Genomic DNA, 18,791 nt, shown 5'->3' with positions numbered 1-18,791 from the left:
TAAGCGTATAACATGTTTTTGACTAAGGGCCTTTTTACACCTGGTCACTTCATGTGTTTTTTCTGATCCGATAGCTATCTGATTTGTTAAAACTGTTCAATATCAATCCGATCTTTCTACTCCCGCCCAAAATGCAAATATATTTTACCTCATTTCTGGGGTAATTGACATGTAACACACTTTGGTGTATGCAGTTGCTACAAAAAACAGCATTTACTGTTTGCTGCATTTTCGCTGGCGGCAGCAGCGCGTAAGACCCAACAAGACACCTGGGTGAAAGATCACCTGCGAGTGACATACTTCCGTTTGGGAGGAGTATAGCGCTGATGTATGTGGCTTGAACAACCACATTCATTTACACCTGTCCAGTTTAATCTGAAATGCATCCCAGACCACCTCCTGAAGTGGTTTGAGCGATTGGATTTATATCCGTCTCGAAACCGTTTCGGAGGGCATTTACACCTGGTCTTTTTACAATCGGATAGCTATCGGATCACAGAAAATGCATGAAGTGACCAGGTGTAAAAACCCCCTAACAGTACAGTCAGACTTGCATGTCATTTTCACCTTTAAATTTATGGGAAGTGTGGATTATGTCAGGTTTTCGCTACTTCTGCCAAAGAAGAATCAAATTCTTGCCTTTTGTTACAAGCAAAACACCCCTTGCATCCCTTGTGCACTCCTTCATTCTTGTTAATCCAGTAGGTCAACAGTGGAATTGATTAAGTGCTTGTTCTGGTTACAGTAGGTATTACCCAGTTCAATTGGAATGATTCATTAAAGTTACATCATATTTCTTTGACAGGCAAAGGAAGTCTAGAATACTTCCCTGTAAACTAAGGAGGGTATTAAGGAGAGTAGATTTAATACTCATCACTTACACTTGCACTATTAAGTGGACTGACCTCTGCCTTGTTGTTGTTATCACTTGGTAAAGCATGTAGGGTTTCTATTGCTCTCACTTGGTAAGGCATGTATGTTTACTTCACACTTCAGCCTATTAGATGTTTAATTCCAAAAATAAACACATCCTCATTCTACGGAACTGTGTTTGGTGGCTACTATTATTCATTTAAATGTAATATATTTGTGCCACCAAAGGTCAGACATTTGACATTTGCAAGTGTCACCTTTCATGAAAAAGAAACAGACAATTGACTTTGAAAACAATTTCAAACAGTGACATGACCAAATACCTGGTAATACAAGAAGGGCATCCAAATCCACATCATCACTCCAGCAACTTCGAGAAAGGAAGTTAGTACTATAAGACATCACATTTTGTTTTTTATTTATATAAGTCATGGGATACAACCCCCCAAAACACACACACACACACACACACACACACACACGCACGCACGCACACACACACACAATATCACAATAACACAATCATTTAATAATAATGCCAGTAAGCATGCATTCTAGAAAATGTAATGTTGCTGGAATTATGTGACCATATAAATGATAAAGAACTGGGAATTTGACAGCATTTGAATTCTTTTCCATTAGCTATAAATGGCTTTGAACTCAGCTTCACTAATATGGGTGTAAAACCTGTGCTACTCAATCAAACACTGTCATCCGACAGGAATGTTATGGGGTTAAATGTCTATTCAAGGACAAAGGCATGAAGATAACAAAGCACCAATGAGATGAGGAATAAGTTCAACAGCTGTTGATGGCTCGAGGCCTGCTAACTGCTGCTAACTATGACAGATATCTAAAGCCATTTGAAACATGCAACAGTAACTTTTTTCCTGTTTAAGGCATATTAATTGATCTGGGGATGAGTCACTGTCTAAATACATTAGAGTTGTCGCATGAGAGAAATGGCTGGATTTTGCTTGTACTGTAATAATATCATTTTTGTTCCTGTTCCCTTAAATAATATGTGCAAGAAATCTGAATTATTTTAAAGGTCTTATCTATAAGCACAGGAAGGCATGGCATGAAGCGTGTGACATTGTGTCTTCAGTGTTGATTAATTTTTTAGTTTCAAATGTAAAAAAATTCACAGTACTCAGAATTTGAAAACCTCAGTTTACAAAACAAGATCTTACCGATGGCTGATTTGTTAGCTCCTGTCAATAGTGTAGCACCATAAGTGTCATGGCATCAGTGTATCACCGCCTGAAAATAAACAAATACAAATGTTGGATAGATGGATAGTAATCTTCAGCAAAACAATGCTCATGTGCAAAATATAGAAGAAAGTATAATATATACACTGATCTCTGTGTATTCATACTTTATCCTTTGGTTTCCATTGTGGGTTGGTTGTTGGCACAAACTTGACCACCTTCTCCCCTCTCTTCATGCACCATGACTGCTGTAATGTGGAAAAGTCACTGTACCCCACCCACCTGCAGTTTAATCAAACAAAATAGCACTCCTACCTAACAATGCCAGATACCATATTTAGAGAGAGCTTGCTTTATAAAAGAGGGAAACGATGGCCTGGACATCGAAGATTTCTGAACTACAGTCATCTAGAGGTAAACGTACCTTTTAGAAGCAGCTTTTAATACAGTATATGTATTGTTCATTAACTCCTGAGCTGTCACAATCCTAATTGTTTCAGTTTTATAGAAAGCCAATGCAACATATTTTCATCATATTATACTGTGGTGGTAATAACAACAGTGCCTAATTTCAAAATCTAACAATGCCTTTTTATGCGTTATACTGAATTTTTATTATTTAATTTCAGTGGTTTCCAGAGTGACGACAACATCCATTTTTGCTAAAAGGGTGGACAACTGAGGTAAGCACCAATCATCTGTATGCTTACGGTTTACGTTAAATCAATTTAGTTACTGTTTAATGCTTTACTTAGGTACGAAAGCATTTAGACTGACTTTGATACTGATCCATGTAAACTAAAGAATGCAACTCTGATCAATAGGCTAAAAGATGTCAGATGCTCAGATGGCGGAGTTTGGGGCTGCAGCCCCGTACCTGAGAAAGTCAGATATAGAGCGTCTTGAGGCCCAAACTCGGCCCTTTGACATGAAAAAGGCATGTTTTGTTCCTGATCCAGAAGAAGAATTTGTTAAAGCAACAATTATCAGTCGTGATGGAGACAGAGTTACTTGTGACACTGAGAGAGGAAAGGTGAGAATTTATTGATTGCCATTGTGTTCTTCTAAAACAAACAAATTAAAAAATAAAACAATAAAATGGAAAAATATTCTTTTTCCTGCAGACAGTGACTGTGAAGGAGTGTGATATTCACCCTCAGAACCCACCAAAGTTCGATAAAATCGAAGACATGGCCATGTTCACTTTCCTGCATGAACCTGCTGTGCTGTTTAACCTCAAAGAGCGTTACGCAGCCTGGATGATCTACGTGAGTAAAAAGGATATGAGGCTCATAGAACACGATAATAATAAAGATATCATGCTAATTCCATCCTTAACTTTCTCTTACAGACCTACTCAGGACTCTTCTGTGTAACTGTCAACCCCTACAAGTGGCTGCCAGTGTACAACCAGGAAGTTGTTGTTGCCTACAGAGGCAAGAAGAGGAGTGAAGCTCCTCCTCACATCTTCTCCATTTCTGATAACGCCTACCAGTACATGTTGGCAGGTAATGAACTAATTAAGCGAGTACAATCTTCAAATAAAAATACATTTTGGTATTGTTAACAACCAAATGGATTTGATGCGCTCAATGGATTTGATGCGCTTTACTTTTATCTCTTTCAGACAGGGAAAACCAGTCTATCCTTATCACGTAAGTCTGCCTCATTTTAGGAAACTGTGATATAAAATATAAAACGATTTAAGAATTAAGATTAATGTGATTTAATCATCTGTCTATGAACATATTTATTTTTAATAATAAACTGATCTTTTCATAGTGGAGAATCTGGTGCTGGGAAGACTGTGAACACCAAGAGAGTCATCCAGTACTTCGCCAGCATCGCAGCTGGTGGTTTTAAGAGGGATCCCAATGACAAGAGGGTGAACTTGCCATTCTGTCATATTTAAATCAACAGGATAGGTTTCACATACGTTTGTGAACAATATCACCTTCCTATATCTCACCTTCAGAAATCTTTGAATGATTCTTAATGCAACATTCGTTAATTATTATAAAACAGTTAGTTGTGGTCCACTAATTTAATTAATCAAAAAATGTTCTAAGAATGCTTATATTTAGTGTAACCAACCTGGGACCTTTCACTGTGTAACATAGCTAATGATAAATTTATCATGACTACTAACTTCAACTTACAATATGAAATGGTGTGATTAGCTATGGAACTCTGCCTGTGGCTTCATGTCTACACAGATATATAGCACTCAACTTATAGTATTGCTTACAGTATGTATTCAAATGCTTGAAGGAATGGATGGATCTGATAAACACTTCAGCCTAAAACCTTGATCAAATCCTTGTTCCTCTGTCACTATTCAAAAATGTCCAGAACGTGGGAAATAATATGACGTGACATTTTAAAATAAATAAACGTATTATTTTTCATGCAGGAACTAAAACAAACTATTTCATGTTCGTTAAAAGGGTACACTGGAAGATCAAATCATCCAATGTAACCCTGCGCTGGAGGCTTTTGGAAATGCCAAGACCATCAGAAATGACAACTCATCCAGATTTGTAAGTTTAATAATTGCTTATAAAGACTATTTTTGTGTCTAAGAAAAATGGATAAAACACTTTACCTTTTTAAATAGGGCAAGTTTATCCGGATCCACTTTGGTGCCACTGGAAAACTGGCCTCTGCTGATATTGAGACATGTAAGACAATTTTTCTATAAAAAAAACAAAAACAAATATATATATAAACAGTCAAACTGTTTTTTTAATATAGGCATAATTATATGGTCACTGTTTCACTTGTTATTCGGGGTGATACAGATCTTCTAGAGAAGTCCCGTGTGACTTTCCAGCTCAGAGCTGAGAGAGACTACCATATCTTCTATCAGATCTTGTCTCAGAAGAAACCTGAGCTGCTAGGTCAGCATGAAATATCAATAGTAATAATGAACTTATATGTACATATATATGCAAAATTGTTACAAAAATATCTTCCTCTGTTTCCTGGGTCACAGAAATGCTGCTTATTACTGCTAACCCATACGATTATGCCTTCATCTCCCAAGGAGAGACCCAAGTAGCCTCTATTAATGATGCTGATGAGCTGATGGCTACTGATGTACGTGAGAAGACTTTTGACAGTACTGTCAATGTTGATGCATTATTGAAGAACAGGTAGCTGCTGTAATTTGCCTCATATTTAAGACACTATAAATCTTATGTTTCTAGGAAGCTTTTGATGTGCTGGGATTTACCCAAGAGGAAAAGAACAGCATCTATAAGCTGATTGGTGCCATCATGCACCATGGCAACATGAAGTTTAAGCAGAAGCAGAGAGAGGAACAGGCTGAGGCTGATGGCACTGAAGGTCAGTGAAAGCATGACTTTTTATCAACCGTATATACGTAGACAAAGACACTTTAATAAATAAGCAAAGGTGTTTTCTAATTTTATATTACAAGTTTGTCTGCTACTGGGATTAGACCATGTGTTGTAGATTAGGCATCTAAAATGATCTGTCACTTAATCATTTCATTTCTGATTTGTCCAAATTTATCTCATAAAACTAGATGCTGACAAAGCCGCTTACCTAATGGGCCTGAACTCCGCTGATCTCATCAAGGCTCTGTGTCACCCCAGAGTCAAAGTAGGAAATGAATGGGTTACTAGGGGACAGAATGTCCAGCAGGTTAGTAATGAATGATACCAGTCAGGATACATATATAGGATACAATCCATAAGAAATCATCAAAATAATATTTCTCTAAAGAATTAATACATATCCTGTACTATAGGTGTATTATGCTGTTGGTGCGCTGTCAAAGGCAGTGTATGAGAAGATGTTCCTTTGGATGGTTGTGAGAATTAACCAATCTCTGGACACCAAACAGCCTCGCCAGTACTTCATTGGTGTGCTGGATATCGCTGGCTTTGAGATCTTTGATGTATGTTTTCTTGTACAAAATTCTTGCACTCATACAAATTTCTACTAAGAAAAATTTATATCAGGATTTATGAGAACTGTATCATTATTAATTACTGAATGTGTTCCTTAACAGTTCAACACCTTTGAGCAGCTGTGCATCAACTTTACTAATGAGAAGTTGCAGCAGTTTTTCAACCACCACATGTTTGTGCTGGAGCAAGAAGAATACAAGAAAGAGGGTATTGAGTGGACATTCATTGACTTTGGCATGGACTTACAAGCTTGTATTGATCTCATTGAAAAGGTGAGACTTGATTTAATCTATCAACTTGATTTTGCAAATCTTTGTTTGGAAATGAGATAAATTCATGCTTGTTCATTCTTGTTTCTGTAGCCCATGGGTATCATGTCCATCCTTGAAGAGGAGTGCATGTTCCCCAAAGCCAGTGATGCCACATTTAAAGCTAAGCTTTATGACAATCACTTGGGCAAATCTGCTAACTTCCAGAAGCCCAGGATTGTGAAAGGTAAACCAGAGGCTCACTTTGCCCTGGTTCACTATGCTGGTACTGTGGACTACAACATTAACAACTGGCTGGTGAAGAACAAGGATCCACTCAATGAAACTGTTGTGGGGCTATACCAGAAGTCCACCATGAAATTGCTTTCTCACCTTTTTGCAAATTATGCTGGTGCTGATTCAGGTATGATGACTCAGATAGCTAAAGCACGTCTAACCGTGTCTTATGTGTTTTGTTCCAATCATTGTGCATTTTATTTGAATAACAGTGACAGAAGCTAGTGCAGGTGGAGGAAAAACAAAGGAAAAGAAGAAAAAGGGTTCTACTTTCCAGACTGTGTCTGCCCTCCATAGGGTGAGATATGTTATATAAATCTCTAAACTATACTGTAGAAATCTAAACACATGAATGATTTATGAACATATAAACATATAGTTAAGTTGGTCAAGGTTTTTATATACTTTAGTAGTTTGAGTTGTGTGAATTCTTACAACTTATACAACAGGTGTTAGACCATGTTGGCTGTACTAATTCCATCTTTAGGAGAATTTAAACAAACTGATGACAAACCTGAGATCAACTCACCCTCATTTTGTGCGCTGCATCATCCCCAATGAGACAAAGACTCCTGGGGCCATGGAGAATCCTCTTGTGATGCACCAGCTGCGCTGTAACGGTGTGCTGGAGGGCATCAGAATCTGCAGGAAGGGCTTCCCCAACAGGATCCTCTATGGGGACTTTAAACAGAGGTAACATGATATAGCATAAAGAAATTGCTATAAAGTTGTATTCCTTACTTGTTGAAATTCTGAACGGTTGCACAGAGGATATACATTTTTCTCATACACAATCTTCTCTGAAAGCCCAACTGTTTTGTCACTGATGAAATTTGGATTTGAGATCAAAAGATGCATGTTAAGAAAAAATAGATCAGAATTATAAAAAATTATGAGATGGTACCTTTTGTTTGAGCTTACCCATTTTGATAACATTGGAACATGTGTTTCGTGTTGATCAGGTGTGCTCTCTTTGATTGTTAAAACAATTAATAACTTTGAATAGATTCTACTTTTTGCTTGAGCACTGTTTCATCTGTGATGACTGTACAGTATGTGTTGGAAAAATGGATAAACCAAAATGAAGAAGCAATGGCTATGAAGGAAAAGCAAGCCATTTTGAAGGTGATAAAAGAGAGAAAATCAGATGTATTGCAGAAGCATTAGACATAGCCAGTACAACAATGTGGAATGTGGAAAAAGAAAGAAATCACTGTTGTACCAACAACCCGACATTGGCAGACATAATAGTTGGGAAGTCTACAGTAACAATCTGACTACCATTTTAAAGAGAAATTCATCCAATCTCTTTGGGAAAAACTTCTTCATGCAGTAAAAAATAACCAAAATATATGCCCAACACTACAAAGAAATGTATTATTATTAATGTTTAATATAACCAGATTTTAACCCAGTTAGCATGCATTTTACCTCCTAAAGAGGAGACTGAACGGAGAAACCAATCAAAACAAACATCTGAAAGAGGTTGCTATACAAGTCATGTTGCAGTTATCACAAGAAAGGGATATGCAACTAATTATTAAGTGTTATTTACTTTACGACAATCTGTTTCTATACTTTTGCTCACCTACAATGGTCTGTAGGTTTTTAACAGATCTAGATGTAAGTATCAGGAAATGAAGCTGAAAAGCTGATCTGCAGATCTTTCAAATACATCTTTTGATCTCAGACCCAAATGGCATCAATGTATAGTCAAAACAATAGAATTGGTTCAGCCTTCCAATACATATGGAGAGGACTAAACAACTCAGCATATAAATACTTTCTAAGAGAATAAAGCTGCACATTTGTAGAAAACAAAATTGCCTGTGTGCTATATTACCTCCCAACTATGTTTAAGGCATATAATAGACTGTGACCTATTAAACCAGTATCAATGTTTTCATTTATATACACTTCGAAGCACTTTTTTACATCTCTCTGTGTCAGCCCAATGCCATAAATTTAAATGTAGATGTTAAAACCAGTTTATTTATAGCTTGGGACATGAATACATGTGGAAATATCAAGTAAAATCAATTCATTTTCCCAATAATATTATTACTAATTTTGCTTTAAATAGTTTATAAGGTATTCTTTAATAAATCTTTTGAATTATTGATATATATGTATATATATATATATATATATATATATATATATATATATATATATATATATATATATATATATATATATACATATATAAATAACAATTTATTTGCAGATATCGTATTTTGAATCCTGCTGCAATTCCTGAGGGGCAATTTATTGACAGTAGGAAGGGAGCTGAAAAATTGTTGGGTTCACTGGACATTGACCATAATCAGTACAAGTTTGGACACACTAAGGTTCAATTCAACAACCATATTAGTTATACAATGCTACTAGAAAGTTAAAGTAATTTTAAGGTAAATAAAACTGGGTATGCATATTAAGATATTCTATGCTGTTATTCAAGGTGTTCTTCAAAGCTGGTCTACTGGGTCTCCTTGAAGAGATGAGAGATGATCGTCTTGCCCTAATCATCACTCGTTTTCAGGCTTGTGCTCGGGGTCTTCTCTCAAGAGTTGAGTTCCAGAAGATGGTTGAACGCAGGTAAGACTCTATACTGTGTTAATAGTTCTCAATGTATTTTTCATAGATTCAAAAATATGTTAACATTTAGTGAATTGCAGGGATGCCTTGCTTGTAATCCAGTGGAATGTCCGTGCTTTCATGGGTGTCAAGAATTGGCCCTGGATGAAACTTTATTTCAAGATTAAACCGCTGTTGAGATCTGCTGAAGCAGAAAAAGAGATGGCTAACATGAAGGAAGAATTTCTAAAGCTAAAAGAGGCTTATGCTAAATCTGAAGCCCGCAGAAAAGAGCTTGAGGAGAAAATGGTCTCACTTCTCCAAGAGAAAAATGACCTGCAACTCCAAGTCCAGGCTGTGAGTTTATGGTTTAAAAATGCAGTTGTCTTCTTGAAGAGGCCAGAATTCGTAAAAGAGCTTTTTACGTTAATTGGTGTCTTTATTTTTTCAAAACAGGAGCAAGACAATCTTTGTGATGCTGAAGAGCGATGTGAAGGTCTGATTAAGAACAAGATCCAACTTGAAGCAAAATGCAAGGAGTTGACTGAGAGGCTGGAAGATGAAGAGGAAATGAATGCTGAGCTGACAGCTAAGAAGAGAAAGCTGGAGGATGAATGCTCTGAGCTCAAGAAAGATATTGATGATCTAGAACTTACTCTGGCCAAAGTGGAGAAGGAGAAGCATGCCACTGAGAATAAGGTTTAACCTTACTATAATTACATTTATGACAATTTAGACTAATGTCTTTAGAAGACATCCAACAAAGAGTTTTCTTTAATAGGTTAAAAACCTGACTGAGGAAATGGCGGCTCTGGATGAAATCATCGCCAAGCTGACCAAGGAGAAAAAAGCTCTCCAGGAAGCTCATCAGCAAACACTGGATGATCTGCAGAGTGAGGAGGACAAAGTCAACACTCTGACCAAAGCTAAAGCTAAACTGGAGCAGCAAGTTGATGATGTCAGGACTTATTACACAGTTATTGGTATCACTTACACTAAATGAGATTTAATAACAAAACTGAATATTATTTGTTTCAGCTTGAGGGCTCACTGGAGCAGGAAAAGAAGCTACGCATGGACCTTGAGAGAGCTAAGAGAAAACTTGAAGGCGATTTAAAATTGACTCAGGAGAATATTATGGACCTGGAAAATGATAAGCAACAGCTGGAAGAGAGGCTGAAAAAGTAAGTTGTTAACAATAACAATGGAATAATAATACAACACCACCAACTACTACTAAACATCTATGCATGTATGTTTAACAAAACCAACAGAAAAGATTTTGAGATCAGCCAGCTCAACAGCAAAATCGAGGATGAGCAAGCAATGGCATCCCAACTTCAAAAGAAACTTAAGGAGTTGCAGGTAAACTGATACCTTAATGAGATAATGGACTTTTTTTTTCTACCTGGTGTGCTTACCATAAAATCTTATACTATAGGCCCGTATTGAAGAGCTTGAAGAAGAGTTGGAGGCTGAGAGAGCTGCTCGTGCCAAGGTTGAGAAGCAAAGGGCAGATCTGGCTCGAGAACTGGAGGAGATCAGCGAGAGGCTGGAGGAGGCTGGTGGTGCCACTGCTGCCCAGATTGAAATGAGCAAGAAGAGAGAGGCTGAGTTCCAGAAACTGCGCAGAGACCTTGAAGAGGCCACCCTTCATCATGAAGCCACAGCTGCAACTTTAAGAAAGAAACACGCTGACAGTGTTGCAGACCTGGGAGAGCAGATTGATAACCTTCAGAGAGTGAAGCAGAAGCTTGAGAAGGAGAAGAGTGAACTGAGACTGGAGCTGGATGATGTGGTCTCCAACATGGAGCAGATTGTTAAATCCAAGGTAACAACCAATAAGAATCTACTGTGTATTTTTTTTATTCTTTAATAGGAGCGCATCAAAATGTGTTGAATTTAAAGTTTTGTTTCCTTTTTCTTTCTGTAAAACTGACTTTCTTTTTATTTAGACAAACCTTGAAAAATTGTGCCGAACCCTTGAGGACCAGATGACCGAGTATAGGAGTAAATTTGAGGAAGGCCAACGCAGCATCAATGACTTCAGCATGCAAAAAGCTAAATTACAAACTGAGAATGGTAAGAAATAAGCTAAGGGATGAGAATGTTTCTTATAAACACGTAACTGATACCAATGTATCCAATGTAATCAAGGTGAACTCACAAGACAACTGGAAGAGAAGGATTCCTTGGTTTCTCAGCTGACCAGAAGCAAGCAGTCCTATACCCAACAGATTGAGGATCTTAAGAGACAACTTGAAGAGGAAGTGAAGGTATTTATACAACTGGTGCTTCAAAACCTTTTACAGAGTATAATATTAAATAAAAACAAATATTCAAAACACTTTTCTAGGCCAAGAACGCCCTGGCTCATGCAGTGCAGTCGGCTCGTCATGATTCTGATCTGCTCAGAGAGCAGTATGAAGAGGAGCAGGAGGCTAAGGCTGAGCTACAGCGCAGTCTCTCCAAAGCAAACTCTGAGGTAGCTCAGTGGAGAACCAAGTATGAAACTGATGCCATCCAGAGAACAGAAGAGCTGGAGGATGCAAAGTAAGAACCTACTGACTTTCCACTTTAACAATGTATCAATAAGACAAAGATGACATTTATTGTCAACAGAAAGCCCACACTGAAATGCCAGAAACATACATTTCTCTTTTTTAGGAAGAAACTTGCACAGCGTCTACAGGATGCAGAAGAAGCTGTGGAAGCTGTAAATGCCAAATGTTCCTCTCTGGAAAAGACAAAACACAGACTGCAGAATGAGATTGAAGATCTCATGGTCGATGTAGAAAGGTCCAATGCTGCTGCTGCCGCTCTGGACAAGAAGCAAAGGAACTTTGACAAGGTAACAATATGATAACCTCCATTTGTAAATAGGTTGCATTTACATAAATAGGTACATAGGTTCATTTATAATACACTATTTTTTATGGTACTTGTAAATAACCCATGGCATTTGTTTCTTTAAGTTCATAATCTTCAGTCAATCATGACACAAAATAAACATAAAAACTGTATTTTAGTTAAATAATCTGATAATACACCAATACTGACATCTAGAGAGAGAACTGTTGTGGTTTGACAATTTCTATTTAAAGTACTGCATGTCTCTAGCTATACAGTAGACACATTTATTCATGCAGGATGTTTCAAAATACAAGCCTCTGTTATTTCCAAGAAAACATTAACATGCATGTCATAAGGTAAATCTTGACAAAAATGAAGCTAAATGAATCATATATCCAACTCTGGTACCTCTGAGATTAGCAGTCCATGCGTAATTTAACATTTTGGTATAAAACAGATCCTAGCAGAGTGGAAGCAGAAATATGAAGAGTCACAGTCTGAGCTGGAGAGCTCCCAAAAAGAGGCCAGATCTCTAAGCACTGAACTCTTCAAACTGAAAAACTCGTATGAGGAGTCCCTTGATCATCTGGAGACCATGAAGAGGGAGAACAAAAACCTACAAGGTAACCCCATTTGTTTAAGAGGTCTAAAACATTTAAGTTGTATTTAACATAAATTAACAAACATATTCATTCTTCATGAACAGAGGAAATTTCTGACCTCACTGAGCAAATTGGTGAAAGTGGCAAGAGCATCCATGAACTGGAGAAAATCCGTAAACAGCTGGAGCAAGAAAAGGCAGAAATTCAGACTGCTCTTGAGGAAGCTGAGGTACATTATTTTCATTGATTACATTATTTGTATATCAGTCATAGATACATCAAATACATAAGATCATGATCACGAGCAAATGAAAAATAGTTTTTATCTTTGATCTATGATCTATCAGGCATCCCTTGAGCACGAAGAAGGAAAGATCTTGAGGGCTCAACTAGAGTTCAACCAGGTAAAGGCTGAAATTGAGCGTAAACTGACTGAAAAGGATGAGGAAATGGAGCAGGCCAAGAGGAACCACCAAAGAGTGGTGGACACCCTGCAAAGCTCTCTAGAGTCTGAGACTCGCAGCAGAAATGAAGCCCTCAGAATTAAGAAAAAGATGGAAGGAGACTTAAATGAGATGGAGATCCAGCTGAACCAGGCTAATAGGCAGGCTTCAGAATCCCAGAAACAACTCAAGAGTCTCCATGGACATATGAAGGTACATTTTGAACCAATGTAATTAACAGAAGGAACTAACGATTTAATATTTGTTTCTAATTAGCTATGAATTCTATAATTATCTCATGATTTTATTTTTTGCCTTGTAGGATATGCAATTGCAGCTGGATGATGCCCTCCGTGCTAATGATGATCTCAAAGAGAACATTGCTATTGTGGACAGACGCAACAATCTGCTGCAGGCCGAACTGGATGAACTGAGATCCCTTGTAGAGCAGACCGAGAGAGGCCGCAAACTGGCAGAACAAGAACTGCTGGATGTCAGTGAGAGGGTTCAGCTACTGCATTCTCAGGTATTACACTGAACCATTTTTTCCCCCTCCAAAAGCAAACAAAATAACGTAATAGAATGAAAGTTTTAAATTTGTATACAATTGTAGAACACTAGCTTGCTGAACCAGAAGAAGAAACTAGAGGGAGACACTTCTCAGCTGCAGACTGAGGTAGAGGAGGCTGTCCAAGAGTGCAGGAATGCTGAGGAAAAAGCCAAAAAAGCCATCACTGATGCTGCCATGATGGCAGAAGAGCTGAAGAAGGAGCAGGACACCAGTGCTCACCTGGAGCGCATGAAGAAGAACATGGAGCAGACCATTAAAGACCTCCAGCACCGTCTGGATGAAGCTGAGCAAATCGCCATGAAAGGTGGCAAGAAGCAGGTCCAGAAGCTAGAGGCTAGGGTGAGTTCATTAAGTTTTTTTGATTAAGAATTGTTATTCATGGAAATACCATACTTGAATCTCTAGAAAAACATTTAGCAATTTTTTTACTAGGTAAGGGAGCTGGAGAACGAGGTGGAGTTAGAACAGAGAAAAGCCAGTGAATCTATAAAAGGAATCCGTAAATACGAAAGACGGCTCAAGGAGCTTACCTATCAGGTTATTTATCTTTACATTGTATAATTTATCATGTTCAAAGTATATAAAAGGAATTTTGTAAAAAGTACTAAATATAAAATCGTATATGCAGACTGAAGAAGACCGCAAGAATATGGCTCGTTTACAAGACCTGGTAGACAAACTGCAGCTGAAAGTCAAGTCCTACAAGAGAACTTCTGAGGAAGCTGTAAGTGCACCCCCCCAAAAAAAACATCTATATATATGTATGTATGTATGTATGTGTATGTGTATGTGTGTGTATATATATATATATATATATATATATATATATATATATATATATATATATATATATATATATATAAATATATATATATATATATATATATATATATATATATATATATATATATATAATGCATTAATATGCATTTGTACTTTCAATTGCCTTTCAATTTTGTGCATATTCTTTTCAGGAGGAGCAGGCCAATGTCCACCTTGGCAAGTTCCGCAAGCTTCAGCATGAGCTGGATGAGGCAGAGGAAAGAGCTGATATTGCAGAGTCTCAGGTCAACAAGCTAAGAGCCAAGAGCCGTGACATAAGCTCCAAAGTAAGCTCCTTAATAATCCAAATGGTAAAGAGTGAGAATTCCAATACAATGATGTTGTGCTTGATTTATACATATTGTACACATTCAATAATGTTGCAACAAATTTCGTTTTGTTGTATGTCCTTGTAGATAAAACATTATAAATTATAAAATACCATAAAATAGACTTTCTAATAATTAACTAGACTAAATCATTTACTAAATCAATGAGTTACTACAAAACAAAAACTTTAAACATCACTGGAATTGCTTATAAACTAAATGTTAAAAAATAGGAGGAAACTCACTTTGTAACTCTGCTCTTGTCTTTATTTCCTCTTCCAGAAAGGCCATGATGAAGAGTGAAGAAATCACTTGACCCTCTCTTGAACGCTTGTACAATGTGTAGACACTGAATCCTATAGTTGAATAGAATAAAAATCAGCAATGAAACATTTGGCTGCATTTCTTTCCCTGTAATAATTTCTGTAAAAATGTTACAATAATAACTAACACAAATAAAATGAGAGTAAAGAATTGTATGTAGACCAGTGCATGATAAAACCTGGTACAAATTTAAATATGGCATTTAATTTAAATTCCAAATGCAGAACACTGACCAATGCACTAAAATACTGAAGTACCACATTAAATATAATTTATAATATTGTGTTATCAAATATTTCTTTCTATTAAAAAAAAAGTAATAAACACAACACTATAAATACAGAACAATTCAATTCAATTTGTTTATCACTTTTAACAAGGTATATTGTCCCAAAACAGTTTTACAGGAATAGAATAATTCAAAATGAAAATTATTGATAATATTTATATTTATATTTACTCTTTTTGGTCCCATATATGTTTTTAATTCATGTTTACATAATTGGAGATTATCCAGTTTAACATAATATTAAGAAATTACTAAGTAGAAATCTGTTTAGTCAGATTCTTACTTAAATGAAGAAGCAGAGAAATGGACTTCAACTGGCACTGATACTGCCATCAACTGCTGCTTATTTTTCTATAAAGGTGCAGACAAAGGTTTTTTGTAGTTCTTGATGGTGCTACATGTATAGACTCCTAATGCAAAGTTTTGATTTTGCATATTGCAGAATAAGTGGGAATATGAAATTTTTAGAAATAAAGTTTTGGAATCAAACACTAGAAAGATTTCACCTATTGTAGAAATATATCAGTGAGGTTTAGAAATAAATTTGAAAGATCAGCTCACTCATATACTATATATATATATATATATATATATATATATATATATATATATATATATATATATATATATATATATATATATATATACACAATTTTATTTCAGCTTTTTTCCAAATTAGTTTTAATTAAGATATGTGTAAAATATAAATAATACTCTATGTGGTAACAAACAATTTATTCTTTGTAGGCAAATGTGGTGATACTGTATGAGCAAATAGAGCACAACTGTCTTTATTGGCTACCAAATATCTTCAGGGGTTAGCATGAAAGTAAGTGAAAAATTGTTTAACTAACAGTATATTCCATTATTAGTACTGTATATTTTTTATACTGTTAGAAGGTTATAAGTTTATTATTAATTTACAATGACCAAATATGATTTAAAGAAAACATGAGGTAGAGATTAAGGTCCTGGGAAAAATTATATTAGTGAGAAACAGCATTTAATTTACACTAGCACATAAGAAAATTTACAGTGGTAGTATCAGTAGTAGTAGTAATAGTATTTATTTATTTGTATAAAAATATTGCTTTAACAGACAGTGATCTAAAGAGATTGTTGAGGTTAATCAAAAATCCTCAACAAGCCTTATGAATTCCATATAAACGTACTTTTACTTAACATAGCTTACATAATTGTGTCTAATTACTAAGCCTAAGTAGAATTGGAAAGGCTGCGTTACAAATTAGAAAATTTTAAATAACATATCAAATATATATATAACATCATATATCAAATTATATAACTGGCTTCCTGATTTAATTGCATTTTTTAATTGTTTTCTTGACTTTTTGCACTTATTAGTGAAGGATAAAAAGTAAAAAATGCATTTTTAAAGCTACAGAGTAAATAATAAGAATCAAGCATAGCATTCTAGAGAAATGATGAACAGGCAGAAATGATCAAACACATTATGTTAAAAAGTAAACATTTTGTCCCACACATACCTTGTTACAAATGTACTTGTGTGATGAACAGAAAGAAGAAGGACCTACCTCCCCAAATATCCAGCCTCTGTGTGTATGCTCTGTTGATGGGTATGTGCCATAAAAGGTATTGGGACATTTTACAATTGGTCATGGAGATGGAGACATTTTCCTCATTAGTTTTTCTCTGTTGATTAGTTGCAGCATCCTGACAGATCCCGATCAATATACACTGAAAAAGAATAATGTTTTACTTCTGGGAAAACAACGTGCACTTTTATGAGGGTTTCTAAATGTTGTCTCACCTTAAACCGCAAATGTCCTTCTTTTCTAGCCTTATAGTCTACAGATTACATTCATTGATATCAGAAGAAACCAGCAGTTGCTGTATGCTACAGTACATCTGAGTTGCCTTGGTGTTGCTCAAGGTGATAAGGAAGCCAATAGGATAGTGTTTATTAGAGGAGGAGTCTGCAATGAGCAGCTGAGAATTTGAGGATGGTGTGACTTTATTTTCCTTGTTTCCTCTTTTGTTTGGGAAAAACAAAATAATTTAGAGCAAGTAATTTGAAATAATGGCCAATAGCCATATCTTTGGACTCCATATAATGTGAATTAGCTTCTGAATGTTTGTTAGGGCCTGAATTATTTTCCATGTAATTGGCCATGTAACGTAAATGGTCTATAGTTTATAAAGGACAAGGTTGCACCAGGCTGGCAAAATCTATAAGTAGATACTTTTATTTATGTGCTTGGAGACCTTTACAAGTGGAGCATCTGCTCCAGGCATATAGAGCATGAGCTGTCCTTCTCAATCAGCAAAAGGCACTCAGTAGGAATTTCACACGTTATCTTTGTACTCAAGGACAATGTGGAAAAAAAAAATCCATGTCTATACAATACTGTGACAATGGCCTGTCCTTTGATCATGTAAGAGATCTCTATATAGTCCTTACAATATTTTAGCTTAATAAATAATATATTAAATATATATATATAATGTAATGAAAATTTAGTTTTGATAATAAAAAAATTGATTATTAGATTGTATAAACACTGTTTTTTTGTTTCTTTTTTAGAAATTTTTACCTTGTAAAATCAAGAAGTCTTACACATCAAGAAGTTTACACAGACGTAAACTTTTAAAAGTCCTTCAGCAAAGTGAGTCTGCTGAATGCACTTTATTTTAAAAACTATTACACAGTCAAATCTTTTTGTGTCACTGTCAACTTTATCTAATAAGTGGAAAGGGAATGTGGAAACATAATTCACACTTATTGCTGTTGACTTGCACCTTGTACTGAGCTTCTTCACTTACTCACCCTTTACCCCTCAACTGTCAATACATAACAAGCCTTGCTGTTAATCTTGAACCTATTTATCACCTTGTAGTGTTAACGTATGTGACATATTCAAGGGTGTAGTTTTAACTCAGATACTGAAAGACATGCGGCATGTTCAAAGATGAAATTCGATGGTAACTTTAACACTAAATACAGATGACAATTGAAGTTGAAATAAATAAAATTTTATATTATTATTATTTATTTTTGCAAATAATTACTCCAACTCAACAGCAACTCTACTAACACTTAATACTATTGTAGTATATTTACAAAAACTTTATTTGAATAATCAGTGTAACTCTAAATACCTCATAAGATACCTCATAAGACTTTGTAATTTCTTCAAAACTTAAACATTTATTTGTTCATTTTTTTTTTTATTTCAACACATTGTTAACTGGACAATGTATGCAGCGGTTTTGCTCCCATGATCGCCCATAGTAAAGGATCACACCGTCATAAAGATAACATAAATGGCTGTGGACATACAGACTGCACATGCTGTTCTTCTCAATCACTGTGAAGCACTTGGCAAGAATTTCACAGGGTTATCTTTGTCCTCAAGTGTAAGGGAAAGG

The 18,791-nt window shown here is 35.8% G+C and overlaps 1 protein-coding gene and 1 long non-coding RNA gene across 2 annotated transcripts; one reads left to right on the top strand and one right to left on the bottom strand.

Annotated features, from left to right (window-relative positions):
* Nucleotides 1-2,480: 2,480 nt before the first annotated feature.
* LOC132845594 (myosin-7-like) lies at nucleotides 2,481-15,157 on the top strand. Its single transcript, XM_060869680.1, has 39 exons — nucleotides 2,481-2,501; nucleotides 2,717-2,770; nucleotides 2,912-3,120; nucleotides 3,212-3,355; nucleotides 3,439-3,595; nucleotides 3,715-3,742; nucleotides 3,870-3,972; nucleotides 4,535-4,627; nucleotides 4,705-4,768; nucleotides 4,889-4,987; nucleotides 5,083-5,186; nucleotides 5,297-5,435; nucleotides 5,638-5,756; nucleotides 5,863-6,012; nucleotides 6,127-6,297; nucleotides 6,388-6,697; nucleotides 6,783-6,868; nucleotides 7,058-7,263; nucleotides 8,798-8,921; nucleotides 9,032-9,168; nucleotides 9,249-9,504; nucleotides 9,604-9,846; nucleotides 9,929-10,105; nucleotides 10,186-10,331; nucleotides 10,422-10,512; nucleotides 10,589-10,978; nucleotides 11,103-11,229; nucleotides 11,305-11,423; nucleotides 11,504-11,700; nucleotides 11,815-11,998; nucleotides 12,458-12,623; nucleotides 12,707-12,831; nucleotides 12,950-13,258; nucleotides 13,368-13,571; nucleotides 13,659-13,955; nucleotides 14,049-14,153; nucleotides 14,245-14,340; nucleotides 14,591-14,725; nucleotides 15,050-15,157. Exons 3-39 carry the CDS (start codon nucleotides 2,920-2,922, stop codon nucleotides 15,068-15,070), a joined length of 5,823 nt encoding a protein of 1,940 aa, XP_060725663.1. The 5' UTR covers nucleotides 2,481-2,501; nucleotides 2,717-2,770; nucleotides 2,912-2,919; the 3' UTR covers nucleotides 15,071-15,157.
* Nucleotides 15,020-17,255, bottom strand: LOC132845597 (uncharacterized). The gene is made up of 3 exons (XR_009648439.1): nucleotides 17,173-17,255; nucleotides 16,937-17,099; nucleotides 15,020-15,123 (listed from the first exon to the last, which is right to left on the bottom strand). It is a non-coding gene; the product is annotated as an uncharacterized LOC132845597 (long non-coding RNA).
* Between the last annotated feature and the right edge of the window lie 1,536 nt (nucleotides 17,256-18,791).

The sequence above is a fragment of the Tachysurus vachellii genome, chromosome 5 (assembly GCF_030014155.1).
Source record: "Tachysurus vachellii isolate PV-2020 chromosome 5, HZAU_Pvac_v1, whole genome shotgun sequence".
NCBI lineage: Eukaryota > Metazoa > Chordata > Actinopteri > Siluriformes > Bagridae > Tachysurus > Tachysurus vachellii.
Note: the sequence above shows the minus strand (reverse complement) of the source record. Positions and strands in the feature narration are given on the sequence as shown.